The sequence below is a fragment of the Aethalodelphis obliquidens genome, unplaced genomic scaffold (genome assembly GCF_003676395.1).
Source record: "Aethalodelphis obliquidens isolate GAN/ISIS:26980383/991018 unplaced genomic scaffold, ASM367639v1 scaffold24, whole genome shotgun sequence".
Classification (NCBI taxonomy): Eukaryota; Metazoa; Chordata; class Mammalia; order Artiodactyla; family Delphinidae; genus Aethalodelphis; species Aethalodelphis obliquidens.
In genome coordinates, this window is record NW_020837968.1 from 10,805,511 (window position 1) to 10,830,901 (window position 25,391).

The window sequence follows — 25,391 nt, forward strand, 5'->3', positions numbered from 1 at the left end:
CTTATTCTTCCGTTTTTGTTGCCCTTCTTTCCTCTCTCCTCCCTGCTTTCTCTTTGTTTTCTCTTTTTCTCCACACCAAACCTTCCAACCCCCATACTCTGGGACCAAAACCATTGCCACGAGACCTGCAGTACATGGGTACAAAACCAGCTTTAAAGCTGTGGGAGCCATACAGAACTCTGAGCTGCTGCCATTGATGTGATGTTCTAAGGTCAATAATAGGGTGGAAAGGAGGTAGGGAAAAGGGGAAGGAAGGGAGGACATTCCTATGCAAGAGTAATTTATACTCTCTACTTTCCCTGCCGGAATAATGGCTTTGAGGCAGAACTTGGGAAGACAAGTAAAGAACTTGCAGGCTCCCAGCGACCTGCAACCTTAAACCCAAGTTATTTAGAGACCTAAAACCACAGAGACAACAAACCTAAAACGGAACAGTTTTGAAGGGATGGCATGGTTGTTAAAGCTCGAGGTGGAGGCGGAAGCCCTTTCTTCACTAATGACTCACATATTGTTCACCCTGAAAAGCTAGAAGTGAGCGAACACATTAGCATGTCCCAAAGTAACTGTAGGTGCCACAAATTACACTCTGGAAAACGTTAGCCACGATCTGGATGAGAAGTGATTCCATGGCTGCAAGGTCATTCGTTTCCGGTCCATGACAGGCTTGTGTGCTGCTCTCCCACAATCCACAGAGGGGTCTCTGTAATTCTGGCAGGTTCTGCCGACCCTGCCTGTCACCTTCAGATCTCATGCCCACAGGGGAGGGTCTTCGGCTGGAGTCACACAGAGCATTACTGGGGGCCTCTGACCCCAGTAAGTCACGGAGAGCAGCAGTGTGAAGACAACCCAAACCTGCTGTGAACACAGCACTTGGTCATTTAGAAGGGAAAAAAATTCCAGGAAGATGACATTTGAGACCAAGCAGAACAGATCTGTTTTGGGTTTAGCCGGGCAGTGTCCTGCACACTTAGACAACAAAATAATAGTGATGGTAATGATACCGATGACGGCTGACATGAACCAAGGGCTGATATTTACCAGACAGGGTGCTAAGTATTTTAAATTTGTTCTCTTATTTAATCCTCACAGCAAACTCCATAGGGATTATTATGATGATGATCACTATTTTATAGGTGAAGAAACCGAGGCTGGAAACATGAAGAAACTTGTGAGTAACCAGCCTCCTAACAACAACTCAAGGCTGCCTACCAGAAAGTTCTATGATCTTAACACGCTATGTCAAATGATGTGTTTATAATACAATTCCAAATGTATTCTCTTTATTTTGCCCATATAGGAAACCCGCGCCTTTTTAAGGTATCATACTACCTAATGGAACTTTGCAATGTTAGAAACTGAGGATTCAGCATTTTCCCCTCTACTTTCCTCAACCTAGAATTTCTTTAAAATATCCAGCCATGAAGAAAAAGGAAAGTGAAAATAAAGCAAAAGAGTGAGGTATAGGTACCTTAGCAGGTCACATGAGAAGACTTTTTATCTGTGATCTCTCTCACTGTGATGGAGGGGAGGCATAGGAAAGGCCTTGCAACTAACCTCTGCTTCCCTGGCCCATTAGCTGTTTTCCAATGTGCAAATGACTCTGGTCTCCCAGGACCGTTTAAGAGTTCAGCCGACTTCAGCATTCACTCCTTCTGGGTTTCCAGTTAAAATCAATGCATTAACTGCAGCTGCTAGTGAGATTCTATAACTGCAAGTAAGAAAGGCGAGGAAGGGAAGAATTCCCAGCTTTATAAGCTTAGGAACTTGCAAAGAGTCCAGTTCCCGAGTGGCATTAAAATAGAAGTAGAGGGCTTCCCTGGTGGCGCAGTGGTTGAGAGTTCGCCGCCAATGCAGGGGACACGGGTTCGTGCCCCGGTCCGGGAAGATCCCACATGCCCCGGAGTGGCTGGGCCTGTGAGCCATGGCCGCTGAGCCGGCGCGTCCGGAGCCTGTGCTCCGTCCGCAACGGGAGAGGCCACAGCAGTGAGAGGTCCGCGTACCGCCAAAAAAAAAAAAAAAAAAGAAGTAGAATTACTTGTAAAAGCTGGGGGATTTTGTTCTTTTCTACCTTAACAAAAGTTTTGATAGATTTTCTCTGCTGGAGCACATAACCAAATAGTTAAAGATTTGTGAGATAACCAGGAGATTCTCTATCTAATATTTCCTAGGCACACAGAGTTTGAATTGAATCGCTGTTCCTTTTACTTTGTCACCATTAATGGAGCTTTATTTTTCTACACTATCCCCTCCAGATTCTAATTAATGACTTCTTGGGAGACCTACAGACATATACAAAATCGTTGCGAAATACATGTGTTCACAGACCACAAATTTGGAACTGTTGACTGCAGAGCAGGAAAGTGATACTACCAACAGAAAATGAAATCATCAGACAATGACCTGGACTGCCTCTTGGGCACAGGTGCTAGGCACTGGCAGTCTCTTCTGCTAAACAATAGCCCGTGATAGCCTACCTGGAAAGGGTGTAGTTCAGAAATACCAGCGGCTCCAACATGATTCAAACCGTTTCTAAGAAAAGGTAGAAATAGTCTACATGGAAACATTAAGAAATAATCCTGTGGTCCTACAGAGAGCAACATTTACAGAAATCAGAAAACGGTCCTGTGACTGCATAGGCCTCTTATTTTAGAGTATCTATAACAAGGAATGATTCTGGAATTCTAATACTTCTGGCAGCAAAACCATTCCCCGAAATCAAGTTCTCCTTGCTCACAAAAGGAAGTAATAGCAGAGAACGGTGGTTTCCGTGTGCCCTGAAATAATATTTTGCCTCAACACTCTGGTTAGATCAACTAATTAAGAGAAAAACCAAAAGACTTCATTATGAATATCAGTAGAGCATATGGGCTTCAGCACCTGAGAAATCAGGAAGGAATTCTGGCTTTGCCATTTACTAGTTGTACGACCTTAGGCAAGTTATTTATATGAGTTATTTAAAACGGGTCTTACATAGAAAACAAACTTATGGTTACCAAAGGGGAAAGGGGTAGGGGATAAATAAGGAGTTTGGGAATAAGAGGTACATACTACTATATATAAAATAGATAAACAGTAAGGATCTACTGTACAGCACAGACAGCTATATTCAATATCTTGTAATAAACTGTAATGGAAAAGAAGCTGAAAAAGTATATATATGTATAACTTAATATTTTTCTGTACACCTGAAACTAACACAATATTGTAAATCAACTATACTTCAATTTAAAAAATAGGTCTTAATTTTCTCATTTATATTCATTAACATATCAAATGTCTATGGGCAAGACAGGTGAAAAACAATGGCATTTCTCATCTTCCTTTCTTTTTTTTTTTGAGACAGGATATATCTATTGCTGTGTCATCAGGGTATTCAATATAAATTCAGTACAACATGACTTCTGAAATACCATTCTGTCATGGTCACACACATATAAAGGAAAATGTAGAAATGATTTATATATGATGATAGCCCAGGAATTGTTTCTAAAATCATTATTTATGACAAAATTATTTCTATATTCAAGTTTCAATAATGGAACTCAAAGCCTACTAAAGCAGACTAAAAAAGAAGAAATAATTCATCAGTTATATTTTATCGAGCAACTACTATGTGATCGTTGTTATGTTAGGTGCCATGGTAGACTAAAATATAATCAGGTAGAGTCCCTGTTCTGAAGCTGTTTATGCTTTGCTCTATGGTAAATACTAAGCGACAAATAGAATTAAAAAAATTTATATCGATACTAACACAATATTTTCTGATTTCTTATTCGTTTACTAGGCGCTCTGCCAAAGAATATTACAACTATTACCTCATTTAAACCTCACAACAACCCTCTGATGCAGTGAGAATTACAACCCCCATTTTACAGATAACGCTTAAAAATTGGGGTATAGCAACTTGTTTGAGATAACACAGCAAGTAAGTAATAAAGTTTGGATTGAACTCAGATTCTCTGTCTGCACTGCCCAGCAGGTTAATCACCAGCCACATGGGGCGATTTAATTTAACTAAAATTAAATAACATTAAACATTCAATTCTTCTTTTGCATTAGACATATTACAAGGGCTCGATCCACAGTCACAGACTCCATCTGATCTGAGACACCAAGCTTTTCATCTTTACACTCTACTTCCCTACATGAAATTAAAATGCTAAGTTGTATGAAACAGAATATAAAGGCTGGTAAAATTCAGAAGGGAGAAGAATCTGTATCATTGTAAATAATCAGGCTTATGATTATTGATGATGGATCATAAATCCCATGAGGGCAGAAACTTGTCTGTCATGTTCACTTTTTTATCCTTGGCATTAATGAAGTGATTGGTAATCGAGCCATGCCTCAAAAATATTCATTGAACGGGTGGATAAAAAGTGGATAAATAAATGTTTGAAGACGGGTTTGGCGAACATGTATGATTTCGGTCCATAAGTTGCTAGAAGCAGCTTACAGAGGAATAGCCCGACCCCAACTCTAGATGTTATGATGAACAGGCTGTATTTCTTGGACAGCACGTAGAAATATTTACACCGATTAGACCATAAGGCCAGAATCCACATTCCTTCCAAATATTTCCAAATTACGCATGAATTGATAATAACCTAAGACTGGCTAAGGTCAGAGTAATTGCCATTTAATTGGCTTCAAATATACTAATGATTATGATAATGTTGATACTGAAGAGACTTAATAGGCCTGGGGATAAAAGTCTAAGAGAGCAGGGGGTGAATCTGGGGGAGGGGGGTGGCACAGGGAGGGGATAATTACGGAGGTCATAAGCTTGGAAACCACCAAATGGCAACTCACTATGATGGTGAAGAAACTTTGCTTTTAGAAGAAATTTTGGAACAAAAAAATGTTCAAAAGGTAGGGCGGGGGGAGGGCAGAGGAAGGAAGAGGAAGTTGTATGCCCCCAAAAAGTTAGGTATGAGGGAAAAGTTTAATTGGGGGAAATTAACTGGACATGGAGAAGCCACTAGATAAGGGCTCAGGAGGCCACAATGAAAACACTTGTAGCTGAGAACTGAGAGGCAGGCCGGGCAAAATGAACTTCACTTCCTTAGTGGGTAACGTGCCGGTTGGAACTGAGAAACAGAACTGGAAATTTATACAGAGCTAAGGAGAAACACATGCTAAGTGAAACAAGGTAATGCAAATGATCTCATTCTTACATAGTTTACTCCTTCAATTTCCCGCATCCCAAATATACCTAAAAAATGCTAATCAAACAGCCCAGGCACCTAAAACTAGGACTACGCAGCCTATGTAGAAAAGACTCACAGTTGAAAATGTAATCATTGAGAAAAATAGGGAAAGGATTATGACTTTAGATACACATCATTTTTGGAGAGACAGGGTAACCCAAGGGCAATCACTAAGAAACCCTCCCTTTGGGTTCTGACATCGGACCCATGATATCCCAACCGCCGTGTAGAAGCAGGGGCTCTTGCAATTGGGGCTTTAAGAGTGGAAATCCTCACGCTCCTGTCAAAGGTCTCTATAAAGCTTCCTGCTTCCAAACTCATTTCCATGTGCTTCTCTTTTGATGGCATGATTCACAGTCACGTCAATATTAAAAAGCGTAGAAGCTGAAGTCAGGTAAAAACAAAATGAGGATGTGGCTACTCAGCTGAACTCCATGGCACCTGGGAAGCAGCTTCGAAGGCGCCTGGGCTGTGCTGTCTGCCCGGGGCAGGCTGGGTGGGAGTGGCAGGGCCTCGATATTTGTTCTCGTGGCCACAAAGCCGCACTGGCTCTCCAACAGCACAATCTGCCGTTCACTTAAGTCTGGTTTGCCAGGAAGCCCAAGGATGGACTCCCCACCAGTACCATCAGGCTCAGGGAATTTGGCTAGCACCAGGCACCCCAGACTTCTGCCAGCTAATTGGCTTTGGGGAAGCCACTGACCTACTCTCCACTGAGTGGCTTTTGTGAACCTGGAACCCAGCCTGCCGCTCATCATTGATCAACCTTGGCCGAGCCAGCTGGCTTATTCTTTTGCAGACAGCTTGCCTCAGGGAAGCTGGTTGGTGGCTCGACAACCTACTAAGAGAGAGAGACTTCAGAGCGAACGAAATCACGTCTGATGCCTTGGATAACACAGAGGGAGCAGAATTCTGCGTAGCCTCAACAAGTACGGTAACTAACACGTTAGGAATGGTGCCCAAAGGAAATAAAACCATGGAGCTCTTCATTAAACGGGCCTTATTCAAATATATACCAGAATTCCTTTACATTAAATTTAAGCACCATGTCATAAACAACAGGGCCACGATGATATATGCGGGTATTGGTGAAAAGGAACAAAAATCTGTTGTCTGGAGGCTGGTGGGGAAAAATTCCACACCCAACAGAGTCCTATATGGCGGGGACCTCCCCTCCCCACTTACCATGCTGTCACTAGGCTTCTAGTGCAAGAGCAAATGTTGAAGCAGGTTCTTTCCCCCTTGGGGCAAAATCCATTGGGGATTTTTAATAATCCAAAAGGAATAAAAATTGGTAGCATATTAGATAAATGCTGGCTTCCTATTTCAAATTCACAAATGGAAATGACAAATGAGGACAATCAAATAAATGATTAACTATTAATAGTATTCCCATTAAAGCATGAGGAAGGAAGCTAAAAGAACCATTCCTTATAATTGCAATCTTTCTGTCCTCTCTCACACGAAGGCAGCGAGCGAGGGTAGATGTATTCAGTTCAAATAATTCTCAGTGCTGCCTTTGGTAAGATCACACGAGAGAATCTCTCCACTTCATTTCTAATGTAATTGTTATTTTCGAAAAATATATAAATACAAAATGGTTCCAGAGAACCAAAGGTCCACAGGAAATATGTGATAGACTAAGACTCACATGGGTTAGAGACAGAATCATGGACAAATCTTGAAAACATTAGTATTTCAATTTTCCCCATTTATAAGACAGATACGATTGTAATATCCCAGTGGTCCACTATGGCCACATCCTCAAAACAACTGAGGCAGACGGTACTCAAAGTCAGTGACTCAGATTCACTGCTCTCTACAAACTTACAAGGAATTTGGTTCTGAACTTCACTTAACTAAAAACTGGAGCCAGAGAGTAAAACTATGTCACCGAACAAAACGTTCCCCTCTGCTCCAATTGGGATTTAAATAAGATGTCACACACGGCTTGACACAGAGACCCCCGAATTCGGGTTCCCAGGAACTGAACAGCTTAAGTGTTGCTGATGTTTATTCACACAGTTTATAACTGGCAAGTTATTCCAAAGTTTATGTTGAGATCTCAAGAATCTCATAGTGGGAAGTCACCATGAAAGATCTTCTAGTCTAATCCCCACATGACACTTGAAATTGTTCTCTACATCATCTCTCATAGTGATGGGAAACTTACTGTCTTTCCACACAGTTCATTCTATTTCCGGACATGAAGTGAAGAACTCAAAGCAATCAAAAGGGAGCCCTGGTTCGGAAAAAAACTGGTTTATTTAAGTAATCTTTTAAGAGCTCAGTATCTCATAATACCCACAGCCGCTGAAGAATCCCACGCTAAATATATAGAATATTCCTACTGTATTAAACAAATACAGAGAATAAGCAGTAGAGCCAGAAAGCCTGCTCTAAAACCCAGACTCCACCATGCATTGTGAGAACTCTGGCAAGTAACATAATCTCTCTAAGCTTTTCTTTCCTCTGTGAAATGGGGAAATACCCACCTCTGGAGGTCACCGTAAGGCTTAACAAAAAAATAAAAATCCAACTAAAGCACATAGTACATAGCCTAATGCACACTGAGCTCTCACGAATAAGTGTTATTACTCTTACCCTCAAAATCTTTGCTATTCATTTTAAGACTATTCAGGCTTTCATACCAACAAAGCATGACAAAAAAAAAAAACCCAAAAGTCACCATCTGGTAGTGCAGTACCTGTACACGAAATAAGTTTTCGTGGCACCTTAAGTATATTCCCAACAGCTTAATGTCAAGACAGAGCTCACGAAAACGGTGCTCTTTGCTATTGCTTACATTATAACTTGGGAGTTTTGTTTAATACTCTGCATTAATGAGGGAGCTTCTTAGGATAATATTACAACAGAGAGTGCAAGAAATACCAGTGAGGTCAATGCAGTTCTACTAACTGTCATCTAACAGAGAAATATATTCCTTGAATACCATTAAAGCTTTCTCCTTTTCTTTGTTCTCCTTTTTGAAGGCAGTAGGAACCCAAATTTCCCTACCGATAATTTCTGTTTTTGACTTGGTAGCATAATGATATTAGACTTGGGGGAAAAAAAAATTCACCTTGGCAACGTCTTATTCAGAGGTTTTTACAAAAGATATTTTGCTAGGATAAATTGCACTAAGCAGGTTCTTTAAGTAAGCAAAAACAAATCTGTTTGTTAATAAATGGGCTGAGTAGTTTTTGTATTTTTTAAAGAGAATCTACCTGGAAAAATGCTACAGCCTTTAAATGAACATTTTATTAAAATGGAAGATATGAAACAGAAGGGTCATTAGATAAGTTGCTCTTTGCTGCTTCTGCTGATAGGGTAAACCCAGAAGGCTCTGAGTTCCCACTGCCATATATAAATCAAAACACAAGCTGTAGCTGCAGCAAAACAGTTCTGGGATAAGTTTTCTTTATAACCTGGGGGCTCAAGACAACTGATTGGAGAGATGTAATGTCAGCTAAATGAATACATGCATAATCTGTGCTCTGTCTCATATGTATGTATATATGTGCATGCACGCACACACACACACACACACACACACACACACACACAATGCCTTCTCCAAACTAAAAAGTAGAAATAGGAAGTATACACTATGGATTATGATAAGATAGCTCAGAATGAATAGGGTCTCTGGACAAAGAATCCTCTACTGTGGAGGAATCCTCTATACTCCTATCATTTTTTCCACTCAAAGATTTCCTAAATATGAGGTAGGTCTTATTAATCGATGAGACAGAGCAAAAGATGAGGGCCTTCCATTCTACACAGACTGGCAATGCTTGATGGATTTTAAATGATTTGGCAAGCCAAAAGCTTTACGCAGGGCATACATGGCATGAGCCTTTTAAGGTACTAGAGACCCAAGAAATGAAAATGAAAGATCATTCTAGATCTTCATACTTTTTCAGGTTAATTTCTTTCCCAGGGACCTATCTAGAAACAGACACTAACTCAGCTTGACCAAAATGAACGGACCTGAATGCACTGTTCTATGCAGTATCTTTTTAAAAATTAATTAATTTTATTTTTGGCTGCGTTAGGTCATCGTTGCTGCGTGCGGGCTTTCTCTAGTTGTGGTGAGCAAGGGCTTCTCTTGTTGCGGAGCACAGGCTCTAGGCACGTGGGCTTCAGTAGTTGTGGTACATGGGCTCAGGAGTTGTGGCTCGTGGGCTCTACAGCACAGGCTCAGTAGTTGTGGCGCATAGGCTTAGTTGTTCCATGGTATGTGGGACCTTCCCAGACCAGGGCTCGAACCTGTGTCCCCTGCATTGGCAGGCAAATTCTCAACCACTGAGCCACCAGGGAAGTCCCTCCATGCAGCATCTTTAACCTTGCCATTCTCACCTCCACAGCTCCTGGTACACAATGCCTTCTCCAACTCACTCTATGCCCAATATTCTAGCTGCTCAGTTATCCCGTAAAGACCTTTCCTGGGCCGATCCCCACCATTATCTGTATCTTCAGTGGCCTCATTAAACTCCAGGTGAAAAGTCTGGTTTCCCCATTCAGAATCCTAAGGAAAAGTCCCTTCCTTATGAATGCCCTTTATGCATGTATCTTAGGCACAAACCCCTTGTTAAACCCACAAGTTCTGCTGCTTCCTGGGAGTGCCAGCACTGTTTCCCATTTTCTCCACCCTTAAATGAATATTTCAGGCCACTACTGGCCTGCTGTACTGAGATGGTGGGCAATCGACCCACAGCTGGAGCAGGAAAGACCCCTTTTTGGGCCAAGCCTGCAACATGGCTTGATAGAGCTACAGGAGGGGCCTGAGAATATGACATACCTGACTTTCATCTCACTCCCACTGATCTGCAATGGGACCTTGGGTTAAGTTACTAAAACTCTCTGAACCTGGAGTTCCTCATCTGATTAATGAGAATCTGGCACTCAGGGTCCCACTATTTTCCTCTCAGTGAGGTTTTAAGGTGATAATAAAACTGTAATGTCCTGCACCTTTCCACATTGAATAACTTATTTCAAATGCTGATTCCCAACCACTGCTTTGACTTTACCCTGAACAGGAAGACTCACGATTATACCATCTCTTGTAAACTGTCAGCCTAGAATCTTCACCCTTCTATTTTTTAGACTTTTAAAAAGTAGAGGAAAATATTGAGCACCTCTGTAATAGAAACTTACTTTAAAGATGTCAAATCAGATATGAAATGTAAATATGGTTATCGACAAAACACATATAACATCGTTATGTGTTTTGTTTGTTTTAATGACTCATTTTCCCCCAGAAGGCACTTAAAATTATATAAACTCGCTCTTCTCCTCTCCCACTTATGGCAATGTTTTTATTTTAAAAATCTAACAACAAAACTTCAAATATATCTGACCAGTAGCAACACGGCAACCTGTGATGAGCCTTTAGATGCCCACAGAAATAAAACTCTACTGACTGCACTTCAATTTATTAACAAGAGATGGTAGGGGCTGTGAGGAAATAAAGAGGAAAAGCGTTTCAAACACTACAAAAATACATGATCAAGACTTCAAGTCCTAAGTATTTAAATACCTATTAATTGTTCTACTGTTCCTTCAACTCACTTCTATCAACTTTGACAAAAATAACATACCTCCTGCTTTTCTAGAAAGATGGAAAGCATCCAAAGAATTATTCAGTTAAGACAAAATTTACAAAGTAGCACAATTCACTAGCCATGTCTATCGAATCACAGCTCTTATTGTATTTTCAAACTTATGGACATAGTCATCAGCAGCGGTAATAATTATAAGTATCTTTGTGTCATATATTGGTACTATGTTTCTAGAGACATTATATCATTTTTAAGAAAACTTATAGAATTTTAGAATAGAAGAGATGAGAAAGAAAGTAGTCCCACCCCAGGTCCAGGAGGAGACAGAGCCAGGGCTTCAATCTAGATCCACCTGACCTTAAAGCTTGACCCCTACCGTCTCCAGCAACAATAGCTAACCTTGATCTGGTCCTTGCTCTGGGTCACATGGTATGCTGAGCACCTAACCTGCAGTATCTTGTTGGCTATGCACAACAAAATTTTATTTGCAAATACTATTACTGCCACTACCATTTTGCAAATGATGAAAGTGATGATTAGAAGGGTTAAGTAACCACCTTTTTAAAGGCAAAGTGAAAAGCACAATTTCTTGGCATGAAATAACTAAACCAGTCCACCAGGCTGCCTGGGTTCATCTGTACTGCGGCATGCAGGCTGGCCTGGCTGGGGAATATAATATTGCACACAAATGTGCGTCTCTTGCTCTCATGTGCAAGAGTCAAAGAAAAATACTTGAGTCGCCAAGGTGAAACCCATCACGCCAATAAAGAGCAAAAAGCCTTTCTTCAATCTTTGGATCCGTGAATCCTATACGTAAATAAAGTAATTATTGCTTTCATAAAATGTCTGTTTGCCACTGAAAGAGAGAAAACCGAACCAGTATGTCCTACAGTAGCCTTTAAATAACTAAGGAGAAAGATCAAAATAAAAATAAATCTTGACTAGATTTATAGGTGCACGTTGATTAGTTCTTGTTTTTTCCTTCAAATAAACAATACCTGAAAAAAATGAAAAGGGAATGTTGAGACCAGATATCTTGTAATAGATGGGTTTTCTCTGACATACAGTACGGTATAATGCCGAAAAAATAATGCTGGCCCATCATTCGTGAGGCTTGGCAGACAGCAGAGCCCAGAAAAAGCGAAGGGGATTTTTCAGGACGCGGAATGGTGCAACAACTTGGATTTGAACAAAGTACCATTTTTTTTAACTGTACTTCTCACAGTTTTATGTTGTTGCATTTTGTTGTTTTCCCCACACAACTGATTTTTTGCTTCCACTGGTAACAATATTTTGATTCAAAAATGCTAATATTAAAACCAAACATGGTTCATCTGGACATGATTCTGGTGCTGACTAACGATAAGCCATGTATTATAGGGATTTAATTACACACACTGTGATGTAACTGGAGTTGCTGACCCACTAAGCCACCACTTCCATTTTGTACCTCACATCATTAGTAGAAATGCCACTCAGTAAAACCAAGACATTATTTTTAAAAGAGTAAAAGTCTCATCTTTCTATAAACGCCCTATTTAATGAAAACATCTTCATTTCCCTCAAGCAGCATTTTATCTAAGATGCACATGGCTAGGTGAATAAAAATACCTGTGAAAGGAAAGAAGATTCCCATCAAAGCTGTTGAAATCTGATTTCATTTCAGATTCTAGAACTCATGTTGTTTTCTGTTTAAATAGATTTGGTCTGTCAATTTCCCGACCTGCTGTGCCATCAGCCTGTATGGACTGCTGTGGCCAACGTGGGGGTTGTACAGACAAATATTATTACGGACCGGTAATCGAATTGAACAGGTTTACATTGGAATAGATTTACAACATCATGATCTCTGACATACTGCATGGGACTGAAACCCCTCTCCATCCATAAAGATACATTTAAGACAGTATCATTCTCTCCAGGCTGAGAAGGTAAGCCTTGAGCCAAGGAGATGGCCAAACATAACTGTGCATTTATATGCAGGGTGTAATGCAATATTTCACTGCATTTTTTTAAGGACAGAAGAAAAAGAGTATTCCATATTTACTCATAACTATCATCTCCTTTCTATTTGGGGGAAGGGGCTTAGAGATATTTTTCCACCAAAGTGGGCACAAGGAAGTAAAGGAAAATAAATTATTTTTTGAGTATATCAGCAACAGCAGCAATTCCCTTGAAAACAGTCCCTCTAAAGGCTTGATAACAGCAACTGAAGAGGTGTGAATTATAGATAAGCACCCGTCCTATTTACTTTCACCAACAATGTTTAATTAAACACAGTTCACACCTTTTCAGTCACTCTAACCACCCTTCAAGATTGTTCCTGCTTGAAAACACAATGGGGAAAATTATTTAGGGGAAAATAGGTTTTCTACTTCCTCTTTAAAACTGGAAGGGCAAATAGGTGAGTACACTAGTAGTAAAATCAAACTGCTCAAAAAGATCCTATTTACCTGGACATGGAGGCGTGTCTCCATGTAGTTTAGTTTTTAACAATAAAATCCAAATCTAGGACATACCCATTCAAAGTGTTAATTGATACATTACTTTTATAACATTTTTAAACATTGATTTGCTTTTGGAAAATAATGATTCCTCAAGTCCAAACTCTAAATTAAGCCTTTTCAAATAGCGTAAGTTTGGTTTGAGTCTCTATAGCTCAACTAAGTGGCAATATAAAGATAATTAAGACCAAAAATATTATTGTCAATCACTTGTTACACTCTGAAATATGTTTTGTTTGCTACTCTGCTATGGGATTTAAGGCAATTACTAAGGTAATGTTTCCACCACAAGAAAGTCAGCTATCACCACTGTCCTAACTCAGAGGAAAATGCTTTGTCATATGGGTTGGGCTGTTATCGTTGGATTATTATTCATATGTTTTCCTTTGTTAAAATTGTGATCCTTTTAGTATCTTCCACATAAGCCTTCTTCTAGCAAGAGAAACCATATCTGTCGTTTTCACTGTGGCATCACTGGAGCCTAGAATAGTGGTTGGCACATGAGAGGAACTTAATAAATATTTAGGAAATGGATTATAAATGCAAAACGTGTTCACTGTGGAAAAATCCTAACAGTGCCAAAAGCTATAGAGTAAACAAGAAAAGTACTCCCTACCCTGACTTTTTTTCACCAGTGTTAACACTGGTACCAATCTTTATCCTTCCTTCTGTTTCTCCATGCATATACTATCATAATATACGTGGATTAATATAAATTATTACAGTACAAATTTGTATAAAATTTTTATTTAATATAAATTTAATAGCATATTTTATATAAAATATATTTATATGTAAATGGAATCATCCTACTAGGCAATTTGTTTTCTTTTTTTAATTATTGAATTAAAGTTGATTTACAATGTTGTGTTAGTTTCAGGTGTACAGTTGATTTACAATGTTGTGTTAGTTTCAGGTGTACAGCAAATGTATAGTTTCAGTTATACATATATACACACACACACACACATATATACCTTTTTCGGATTCTTTTCTATTATAGGCTATTACAAGATATTGAATATAGTTCCCTGTGCTATAGAGTAGGTCCTTGTTTATATTTATTTTATATATAGTAGTGTGTATCTGTTAATCTCAAACTCCTAATTTATCCCTCCCCCCTCAATTTCCCCTTTGGCAACCACAGGTTTGTTTTCTGTGTCTGTGAGTCTATTTCTGTTTTGTAAATAAGTTCATTTGTGTCATTTTATTAGATTCCACATATAAGTGATATATATGATTTTTGTCTTTCTCTCTCTGACTTACTTCACTTAGTATGATAATATCTAGGTCCATCCATGTTGCTGCAGGCAATCTGTTTTTTATTTTATGTTTTTACTTGGCAAATATCTTGGTCCTCTTTCCATAAGGCTTTCATGATAAAGTTACACGCTTGTTTACAATTATTTTTCAAGTTGAGGATGAGAAGACTTTGGGAGAATCTTCTTAGTTCCTAGCCAGTGGAGGAGTTAATCTTAGTGGACAAGAGAAAAATAGCATGAATTCCACGTACCCAAATACAATCTGCTTCATTAATCTTCCTATGACATGGTTCACAGTAAAAATCTTGGAATAAGAACAAGCCAGGAAAAATTATGAGATCTGGTGATGCCGTACCTAATTGAAGCTCTGGTTCATGCATGAGGAATAAATACTTGGATCTACTTCGATTTTGCAGTTAAAAAATAGGTGATCTCGGGACTTCCCTGGTGGTGCAGTGGTTAGGAATCCACCTGCCAGTTCAGGGAACACGGGTTCGAGCCCTGGTCCGGGAAGATCCCACATGCCGTGGAGCAACTAAGCCCGTATGCCACAACTACTGAGCCTGCGCTCTAGAGCCTGCGAGCCACAGCGACTGAAGCCCATGCACCTAGGGCCTGTGCTCCACAACAAGAGAAGTCACCACAATGAGAGGCCCGCGCACCATGGCGAGGAGTGGCCCCGGCTCGCAGCAACTAGAGAAAACCCACGCACAGCAATGAAGACCCAACGCAGCCAAAAATAAATAAATAAATAAAGTTACTAAAAAAAAAAAAAAAAGCCTGTAAAAAAAATAGGTGATCTCCAGTAACAACAAATTATACAAACTCATAAGGCCAACCCCAGGAACAAGATACAGTCTAGGACTCAACAGAAACAGTACATTTAAATATTTAATTTACCTCATATTCTTTCAAACTTCAATGACCATAGTTCCATTTTGTTACTGTATAAAATTATCATATTTATTTTAAACTCTGGCAAATTTTCTGAAGAGAAGGAAACAGTGAAACCTAAATGCAGTATATAAAATACACACCTACAAAGCACATACATATACAGAAATATATTAAAAACAAACCCAAAACTAAACCTAGGCGTCCCACAGAAAAGAACAATTTTTCTCCATCGCCAAGCTAAAATGTTAGTTTCACTAGACATACTGAAATATACAAAGATTTCAGGAACTTTGATTTGGGGGCGGACTTGAGTGAATTCTAAAATCTACTTGGGTTCAGTTCCTGGCTCTACCCTCATCTGCTGTGGGAACTTAGGCAATTCGTTTAGCACGGAATACATGCTCATTGTTACTATTTTGTGTTTGTTGCTGTTATCCTCAACTGAAAGCAACAATTTTAATACCATTGTTACAAACTCTTTATAATAGAAGATAAGTCCCAAAGATAAGATTAGAAAAGAATAAAGAGTACTTTAAACGTAAGATGAATTTTTAAAAAAGAAAGAAAGAAAACGGTACCCATATGAAGTCATGGATGTGTTATTATCTTGATTGTGGCAATTATTTCAAAATATATATTAATGAAATACAGGTCATCTACCTTAAAAATACACAATTTTTATTTGTCAGTTATACCTCAGTAAAGATGGGGGGGGATCCCTCTGTAGACCTAGTAGTGAAAAGAAAGCAAAAAGACAATGACAGTAGCCTCTTGGCTACCCTTCATCCTTTGCCTTCTGCAAACTGTAAAGATGAAAAGAAACCGAACTGCCAAGCATACCTGGTGGGTTTAGCTACACATCAGATGTGTCCTACCTTGTCCCTTCCTGTTGATGTCAAGCAGTTAGCCACGAGAGATCAGCAAGTCCAGGTATAAAGGAGGAGTATTGTGCTATCAGATTCAGGATACTTACTGTGACCCCAGAGTTGCCTGGTTTCTCTAATATTTTTGTAATTCCCTGTATATCCCGCACCCCCAGCCTAAAGTACAGGAGCAGTAGCACACAGCCTTACCTTCTTTGAGCATGCCCACTTTTAAACACTTCATGAAGCGGCAAGCCTGGCAGGATTTACGTCTGCGCTTTGTGATTTCACATTCATTCGTGGCAGGGCAGCTATATTCTATATTACCTAAAACACAGAGTTTAAGAAAAGAAGCTGTTAGATTTGCAAGACCCAGGCAATCCTAGCAATCCCAAGGCAACACCAACTCTGCTACTCCTACCGTCCTCCCTCAAAAAAAAAGTCAACGGGAGTCATGCGGATGTCACAAATATCATGGAGCCAGATGCTCGCTATAACCACTGAAGATGCATCAAACAATGAGAAGATACGTGGTGAAGCTCTTCAAAAGATTAAGCTTAGAATCAGCCTTTAAAATTATGCTTCATCCACTCATACAAAGTAGCGGTCTTCCAGAATTTGAGGATCCAAAAGAAATCTCCCAGCAGATTATTTCCATAAAAACACCAACATCAAAACCGTATTACAGGGCTTCCCTGGTGGTGCAGTGGTTGAGAGTCTGCCTGCCAATGCAGGGGACACGGGTTCATGCCCTGGTCTGGGAAGATCCCACATGCCGTGGAGCGGCTGGGCCTATGAGCCATGGCTGCTGAGCCTGCGCGTCCGGAGCCTGTGCTCCGCAACGAGAGAGGCCACAGCAGTGAGAGGCCCGCGTACGGCAAAAAAAAACCCAAAACAAAACGAACAAAAAAAAAGTATTACAGTATCATCCATCCTGGATTTCTTTTGGTTGCTAATGCCCTGATGCATCAGACTTTTTGTCTCTCTGACACTGAACAGTATAAATCTCACTGTGAAAAATGATCAGCAGGCTAATTTGGGACTGTGCAGTAAGCTCCTTGAGGGCAGGGACTGAAGTTACATGGTTCTCGCTTCATCACTTACCAGAGCCTTACAATACAATTTTACTCTTGGAAAATGTTTACCGATGATGATGATCACCATCATCACCATCACCACCATCACCACCATCATCACCACCATCACCACCATTACCATCATTACCACCATCACCACCATCATTACCATCATCACCACCATCACCACCATTACCATCATCACCACCATCACCACCATCATCACCATCACCACCATCATCACCACCATCACCACCATCACCACCATCACCACCATCATTACCGTCATCACCACCATCAACACCATCATTACCATCATCACCACCATCAACACCATCATTACCATCATCACCACCATCATTACCATCATCACCACCATCACCACCATCATTACCATCATCACTATCTTCATTACAACCATCATCATCACCATCTTCATTACAACCATCATGACCACCATCATCACCATCATCATCATCATGTTTATTAAATTACTTGCATAATGAATTCCAAACACTCAAGCTGCATGGAAGTGTTATAAATAAAAATAAACTGCTATGAAATTATATTTTTAATATTACAGTCTACATCATTTACGTTAGTAACAACAGATTTGAAGTGATAAGGATGTCGCCAGAAGATCCAAACTTTAACTTGCAATTTTTCAATTAGTGCCAAAGACTATGTGTGGGAAGTGCTCTGGGGCTGCCTACAGCTTTGTAGAGAAGCTGACTTTAAAATAAAGCCTCTCTCCCCTATCAGCTCTGTCACATAGTGCTTGAAGGTCTTTCGTTCCTTCCTAACCCTTTCCCCTTGTGATTAAGTGCATTAGTATCTTAATGAAAATGCATTCTGTTTATTGCCCTCTTGGGAAGGGGGAGGTCATCAGACCAAATGCATAAATTGTCATCAGAGACGGTCCGAGCATAATTGCAATTTTGCTGCTCCATGTTTGCAATACCCAGGGTCCATCCAAGTCCCCTGAAACATGCACAGATTCTAGTAATTAGCATAGAGTCTGCCTGGGACCACAGCATTGATGAAATATTTCAGAGTTAATCACACTTTGTAAACACTGATTTATATTGACTACCTTTCTCCAGACTGATGTCTCCTCATTAAATATCACATTAGTGGATTGCAGGATTGTAGAAAGACTCAACTACTCAGCAACTGCTAATTCAACAGGAAGTAATACCTAACCACTCATAACTACGGGGAACTGGTTAAGTATGCATGACTTCAAAAAAAAAAAAAAAAAGCCTGTGTATTATAACTTAAGATAATCCTATCAAAATTGACTAAATTAGCATTCTAATTCAGGGCATTTATAATAATAAAAGAAACTACTTTTTAACATAATAGGTGAAATATTAAGAGTAATATTAATTGCATCAACATAAGCACACACCATCACCTTCCTCAGAGATATTACTGTGTTACTGTATTATTACACTCACAGAAAACCAAGGATAAGTCAAAGGAACCAAACTGGCTGGGTCACGGCTGAGAATAAAAGGATTTAGAATCTGAACTTTAGATGAATAATTTTTCACTGTGATTTTCACTGAAAATTTATTTTGCATCAAGAGAGTGTTGCTAGCCATTTTCTAGGGGTTAATTAGTATTCTACTACCAGATCCTTCCACTCTACGTGGCTCTCCTTATACTTATTTAAAAAGAAACCCAAGCCTCTGCTTTCTTAGGAAGAGCGGAACAATAACTAGTTAGAAAGGGAAAAAAAAAAATGTTTTCCGAACAGCATTATTTCCCTTTTTTTGTTCCTCAAAAGTCAATACAAAGTCATCATTTGTTCACTTTCTAGTATCAAGGCATGAGCACAAGTTCCCCTGCCCCATCCCTTTTAACCCAGTGCTGGAAACTACTGGGATGACCCAGCATCACACACACACAAAATAATCACCTTTCTTTTCAAACTAGTTCCTCTTCTTCTTTGAAAATTATATCCTCATCCTTCGCAACAAGGCCCTTCTGACAGGCCCCTAAATGAGGCCTGTGTGAGCTCACACCTGGACTATGGTAGTTATCTCCTAACTGGGCATTTTGCCTCCGTCTTGTCCCCCTCTAATCCACACTGCATACCACGATCATATTCCTCCTCCTATGATGTTTTTGATAATGTCGTTAACTCAACTTTTAAAAAAATCAATAGAGGGCTTCCCTGATGGTGCAGTGGTTGAGAGTCCGCCTGCCGATGCAGGGGACGCGGGTTCGTGCCCCGGTCCGGGAGGATCCCACATGCCGCAGAGCGGCTGGGCCTGTGAGCTGTGGCCGCTGAGCCTGCGTGTCTGGAGCCTGTGCTCCGCAACGGGAGAGGCCACAGCAGTGAGAGGCCCGCGTACCGCAAAAAAAAAAAAAAAAAAAAAAAAAAAAAAAATCAATAGATTCCTATGGCCTCTGGAATAAACATAAAATATTCACCTAGCCAACAAAATCCCTGCCCCATGTGACTCTCATCCACTTTTCCAGCAACATTACAATGATTACCTTATATGAACTTCCTGATGCACCGATCTGATTTATTCAGTTTTTGCTGTGTCCTTCAGACGTCCCTCTGAGGATGATCTATCTATCTTTGCCCCTCTTTTCTTCTTAAAATTACTTCCAAGGCTCAACGTTCAACTCAAATTCCATTCAAATCTTTCATGAAAACTTCTCAAACCACCCTAGCAGAAAATGATTTCTTGGTTCTCATATCTTTTTGGGTACTCTCATCATATACAGACGTGCCAGATTCTTTTATACCTTTTCACGTGCATACTATCCATTAGATGGTAAGATCCTGGAGGCAAGGATTATTGCTTATGCAGAATAGAAATCCTCCACCCGAAAGTAGTATATAAGTAAAATGATACATTTTAAATTATGAGATATTTTTTGGTACCTCAAGGTCATTTTTCTGAACATCAATTATGATGCTGTCACATAGTACTGTCCACAAGGTCAAGTGAGCTAGATGGCCCATTAGGAAGCAAAATGAAGCACACTAGGAAAACCATTCCACAAATCAAATAAAAAAAAAAAAAAGTAGAAGAAAATCTAGTTAATTTTTCAACACCTTACAAAAATACCTTTGACAAAAATGGAAATCCATGGCAAAACCAGGAGAGCTTATCAAGGAGAAAAGAGAAAAATACAAAGGTTTCTGGGGAGTTAAGTGTGAAAAGAGAAACAAAACCAAAACAAAACTGTAAGAAGTTTTAAAGGAAATAAAAGTACATCTTGATATAAATAAGAAGAAAAATAATATAAAATATGAAAATACAGATAGGTGGCACTAAGAGAGCTATTTAATGTTTATCTTATCATAACACTTACTATTATTTGCAAAATGGGTGCCCTAAGAATTGGAGCCACGTTGCAGAAAACACTCAGGAGTGATTCAATTATCGCAGCTGAATCTATAGATGCCCCTTCTCTGAATGACTGTCTCGAGATTTCTATATTTCTTCAGAAACAGAAGGGAAATTGTCAAATTGCCATACGAGGATTTTAGATCACATATAAAGAAGAATTCCAGTTTCCTTTCTAACCACTACATTCTATAATTCTTCAATGACAACGAGAAATGTAAAGGCAGAAGAATTTTTAACAGTGCCTTAGGATGAGTTCTTGAGGGCAGAGTTCCGTCTCATTTACAGCTGAATCCTCAACGCTTATCAATAAGCCTACCATTTTGTACATGTGCAGGGCTGGGAAAGAAAGAGGAAGTCCCTGGCCCTTAAGGAATCTACAGTTTTACAAGGAGACAAGACATGTCAACAAATCACGATACAGCTGAGTGTGCGCTGCAACGGCTCTGGATTCAAGTCAGCACCACACACCTGTGTACACGGATGCATCCCCACAGCTGCTGAGATTGTGCTTTGGAAAGTCAGTGAATTCTTCACACAGGAGCAAATGATTGAACTGTGCTGTGAAAAATGAATAAATGACTACATTGGGGTAAAGGAACCTTCCCCAAGCTATAGAAAAAAACACCACATTCTTATAAAAATTTCACTGTGAATGGAAAGAAAATACACTGGTCCCGAGTATTTTCATAAATGATAGATTTTCAGCTAAGCATATAGACATGGTTTACGATGAATCTGACATCCTCCTGCCAAATGTTCTCTTTCAATAAAGTTGTCTTGACATATGTGGATGATAACCTTGATTTCACTAAGTAACACTGGTTTATACCTTGAAAAACAAATCAACATCATCCTAAAGAACTTCTTGGCTGGAGGAAAACCTCTCTAATTTCCGAGCCCTCCCACTGAGTTCCTTAGTTCATTGTTGTTGGCTGTGATCACCCACCCAACAGTCTTTGATTCATGTCAGAGTCTACAAAGATTCTGCCCTTGAAAAACCTTCCCTGGTGCTTTTTCTATTCAATGAAGAAAGCATTTTATCCTAAAAATATGCTGCCCCAAGCACCTAGGCAACACTGTTACATCTATTTTGATAATGCCTCTAAGACACTACTCCCAATAGACCCTATGATCTCCATGGGGCACTTGTTTTCCTTCGATTCACCAAGAGGAAACAAGACAAAAATATTTCCAGTAGCAACTGCCGGCCTCTGGAATGTTAACACTGGACAGTCATTCAGGGGAACGCAGAAGTTATTGTTCACAGCCTAGAATTCTCATTTCAGACACGGAGTTTTCCTGGATTATAGCTCGCTATTTTCTGGGCCACGTCTGTTATAAGGCACCAGGGACTGAACTGGGCAGCCGTGGATGACACGACTGGAATTTTCCCAGTTTTGTCAATAGCTGGGGAAATAAGCTCAGCTTCAGAGGGAACCAGATCCATGTGGAAGCTCCGGGTTTTTTAACCAGGCTGACAATCGTGATAGAGCAATTTATAATATTTCTTGGCGTCTTTTCAGAAGGTCCTGGGCTCTGATGACTTATTGCAGAGTCTTTTGTACCATCAGTTTGCAGGCAATATAATCTTCTCACTTACTGCTTAATAGAATCTTGCAGCTAGCTGGCGGATAGAATAACAGGGTGTATGTAAAACTTCAGCCTGGAGTGCCAGTGGATAATTTGTATATTCCTTTCAGTCACTTAATGGACTTTTACAGTTTAGCAGTGAAAGGGCTGAATGATGTAAATTAGCACGGCATCTCAAAATAAAAATATATGTCAAATCTTTACTTCCGACTCACATCTCTTGCACATAGTAATGAGGCATTGGGCTTTATGTAGTTCCCAAGAGCTGTCCTCTTTTTCATACATACAGACATCATAATTGTAAAGCCAATTTGAAAGCGTCTGTATAATTCCCCCAATTGTTTTAATTTTATTAACAGAACAAATGGCTTGAGATGACCCACAGGGCACTCCAAGTGGGGTCTATCCAATTGTTTTCCAACATTAAGTGATTTAAAAATAATGGGATTTGCCTCAGTACACAATTACAGAGCATTAAAAACGTGAAGGCAATAATCTGTAGTATTTTTGTTTTAAGTGTCCAAAAGCAGAAAAAAGAAAGAAGGAAAAACCCCTCTTTACTGTATGGTAGTAAAGGTTTTTCCATACAGTGATACAACTTCCCTTTCTTTCCTTTTCTTTTCTTTTTTTTTGTGTTTAAAGCTCCTTTGTTTCTAGCTCCTTTCTCCTCATTCTACCTGAAATAGAAAATAACAGTATCTATAGCTGGGATTATATAATGTGGGATAATAACTCATTACCTACGTGTGGCAAAAAAAAAAGTCAAAATTCTATCAATGCATAATTAAGTAAAGGATGCTACTTTATTTTCAAAGAACGCACCCGAAGTTAGACTTCAAAATAAGTTACTTAGGGACGCTCTATCCGTTCCCAGAAGACTGCTCTGAATACTTCTCGAAACTTCCTTTAAACTGCCACTAGAGTTATTTCAAAGCTATAAAGCAGAGAGGGGAAGGAATCAAATGACACTTTGCTCATATTCACCCCAAATACTTGATTGGCCAAATACATGACGCCGAACGATGGTTGTCTATCACGGAATGTTAAGTCTCCCCTCAAAGGTCAAAGAACTGCCATTACTGAAGATATTTCAAGAATCTGCCTCAAGTTCTCAATGCGTCTGCCCCAGACTATGACAAGGAATGGCAGCCCCAGGCAACCAAGGGGGGACCCCATCCACTTGCGAGGTATAAGACGTATACCTCGCAAGTGGTGGGGGAAGAGGGCCACATCTGGTTAACGGTCACATCTGGCTCTTAGCAAAGCAATTTCGTACACAGGGTTATGCCAGGGCCCCATATTCTTTGCCTTTTTGCTGCCCCTCTAACCCTCTACAAAATGAGGTGAGAGACAGGCGGGTCTAGAAAAGCTCATTTGATATTTGGTTCTTTAAGGTTCTATTGGATTAAATTCTGATCATCACAAATGTAATTTACAAGAGCCCTAAATGTATGTGGGCACAAATGACTGCCTTTGCACAGTGAAGATCAGGCCTTGCTCCCAAATGGGAGTGGATGATGCTTTGCCTTTAAGGAAAAAAGATCAGGAAAAAACTCACAAGCAGGCAGGTTTATTTATTTTTATTGTTTTTTAATTTTTGGCTGTGCTGCACAGCTTGTGGGATCTTAGTTCCCTGACCAGGGATTGAACCCTGGCCCCCACAGTGAAAGCTCAGAGTCCTAACTACTGGACAGCCAGGGAATTCCCCAAGCAGGCAGGTTTATAAATCCTAGTGATTGGAGACTAAACCACAGACTCTGATCTCATCCTCCAGCCATCTGTGTTGGGAGGGCCATTGAGCCTACCGTGGGTACCAGCATTGACTGCCTCCATGCAAATACATGTATCTAATCACAAGATTACATTTCCCCATTGTATTCAGTGAACAATGATTTAGCAGGAAAACAGTGCTGTAAAATGGGGAGGAATTATTTAGCCTTAATTTTTTCCCAATTTAAACAAGACATACCCTGCCTCAGTTTCCCCCAAACTTGTAAACATGGCCACTCCTTTATTGCTTTAATTGCACAACTGTTAACACTGAGCACTGTGCATGTTCATCTCAAAGAGAAGATGGGAAAAAGTTCTTGTATGCCCATGTATATCCATCCTTAACATACTGCCTTGCATATGGGTCAGGAAAACATCTGAGGATGAATAAGTGAGGGAAGAAGGAGAAAGGAAACGGTGGATCTCAGTTCAAATTCCAGCTCTGCCCTTTCTTAGCTGTCAGAACTCAAACTGATCACTTCACCTTCATACTCTCAGTTTGCTTAAGTACAAAAGAGGAATCATCACGCCTGCTTTATAACATTGTAAGCATTACGTGGAATATAGGTATTAAAATCATATACAGTTTTGTTCTCCCTTCTCAGAAGAAAGGGAAGAAACACTGTAACATTTTCATCGATTATGAAACATTATGAAATACTTTGACTCAAAGACCTAAGCCTGGAGTTTGGGAATAGCATAGAAACAGCCTTCTGCAGATTTACGCAAGAGTGTGAGAATGAATATGCCATTCACCCAGAGAACTGGAGAGAGGATTGTGTCTTGCCAACAACTCTCGTGTACACAGCCATATTTTACAGATACCAGGAGGAGAGGAAGAAGTGTTAATAACTCAAGTCATTTTTTAAAGCACCAAACTGTCTACGAAGTGAATTTCCAAGACATCAACCACCTCTCCTCATGAACATTTCCTGTCACTTCCCTGGAGCTCGTAAACTGCCCATCACTGGGTGTAATCTGATTATAACTGAGGGCAAAGCATTTGCAAAGCTCTTCAAAATCTCACCCCAGCCTTATCTCTTGCCGCAGTTCCAGGTCAATCCCTACCCCTATCCCAAGTCCACCCCCTTGTCTGACACCCACGTTGAATTACTCCCAGTTTCTAGAAAGCAGCATTGTCTTTCCTGCTGGTCCTAGATGTGCTTCTTTTATCATTTCTTCAGTGAATCTCTCCCAGGGCCCACAAGACTGGGGTCCAGGGGTCCGTACGGGTATAACTAGTTCATCTCGCACTTATCTTCAAGCAAACCTTTCTCT

At 39.9% G+C, this 25,391-nt stretch overlaps 1 protein-coding gene across 10 annotated transcripts in view; it reads right to left on the reverse strand.

Moving 5' to 3' along the window:
- Positions 1-25,391, reverse strand: part of ESRRG (estrogen related receptor gamma) — a 645,592-nt gene that overhangs the window by 132,313 nt on the left and 487,888 nt on the right. For all 10 annotated transcript variants that reach the window (XM_027122193.1, XM_027122198.1, XM_027122191.1 and 7 more), the window contains one exon: positions 16,511-16,627. In XM_027122193.1, coding sequence (XP_026977994.1) covers positions 16,511-16,627 — 117 coding nt within the window. The remainder of the gene's footprint in view (positions 1-16,510; positions 16,628-25,391) is intronic.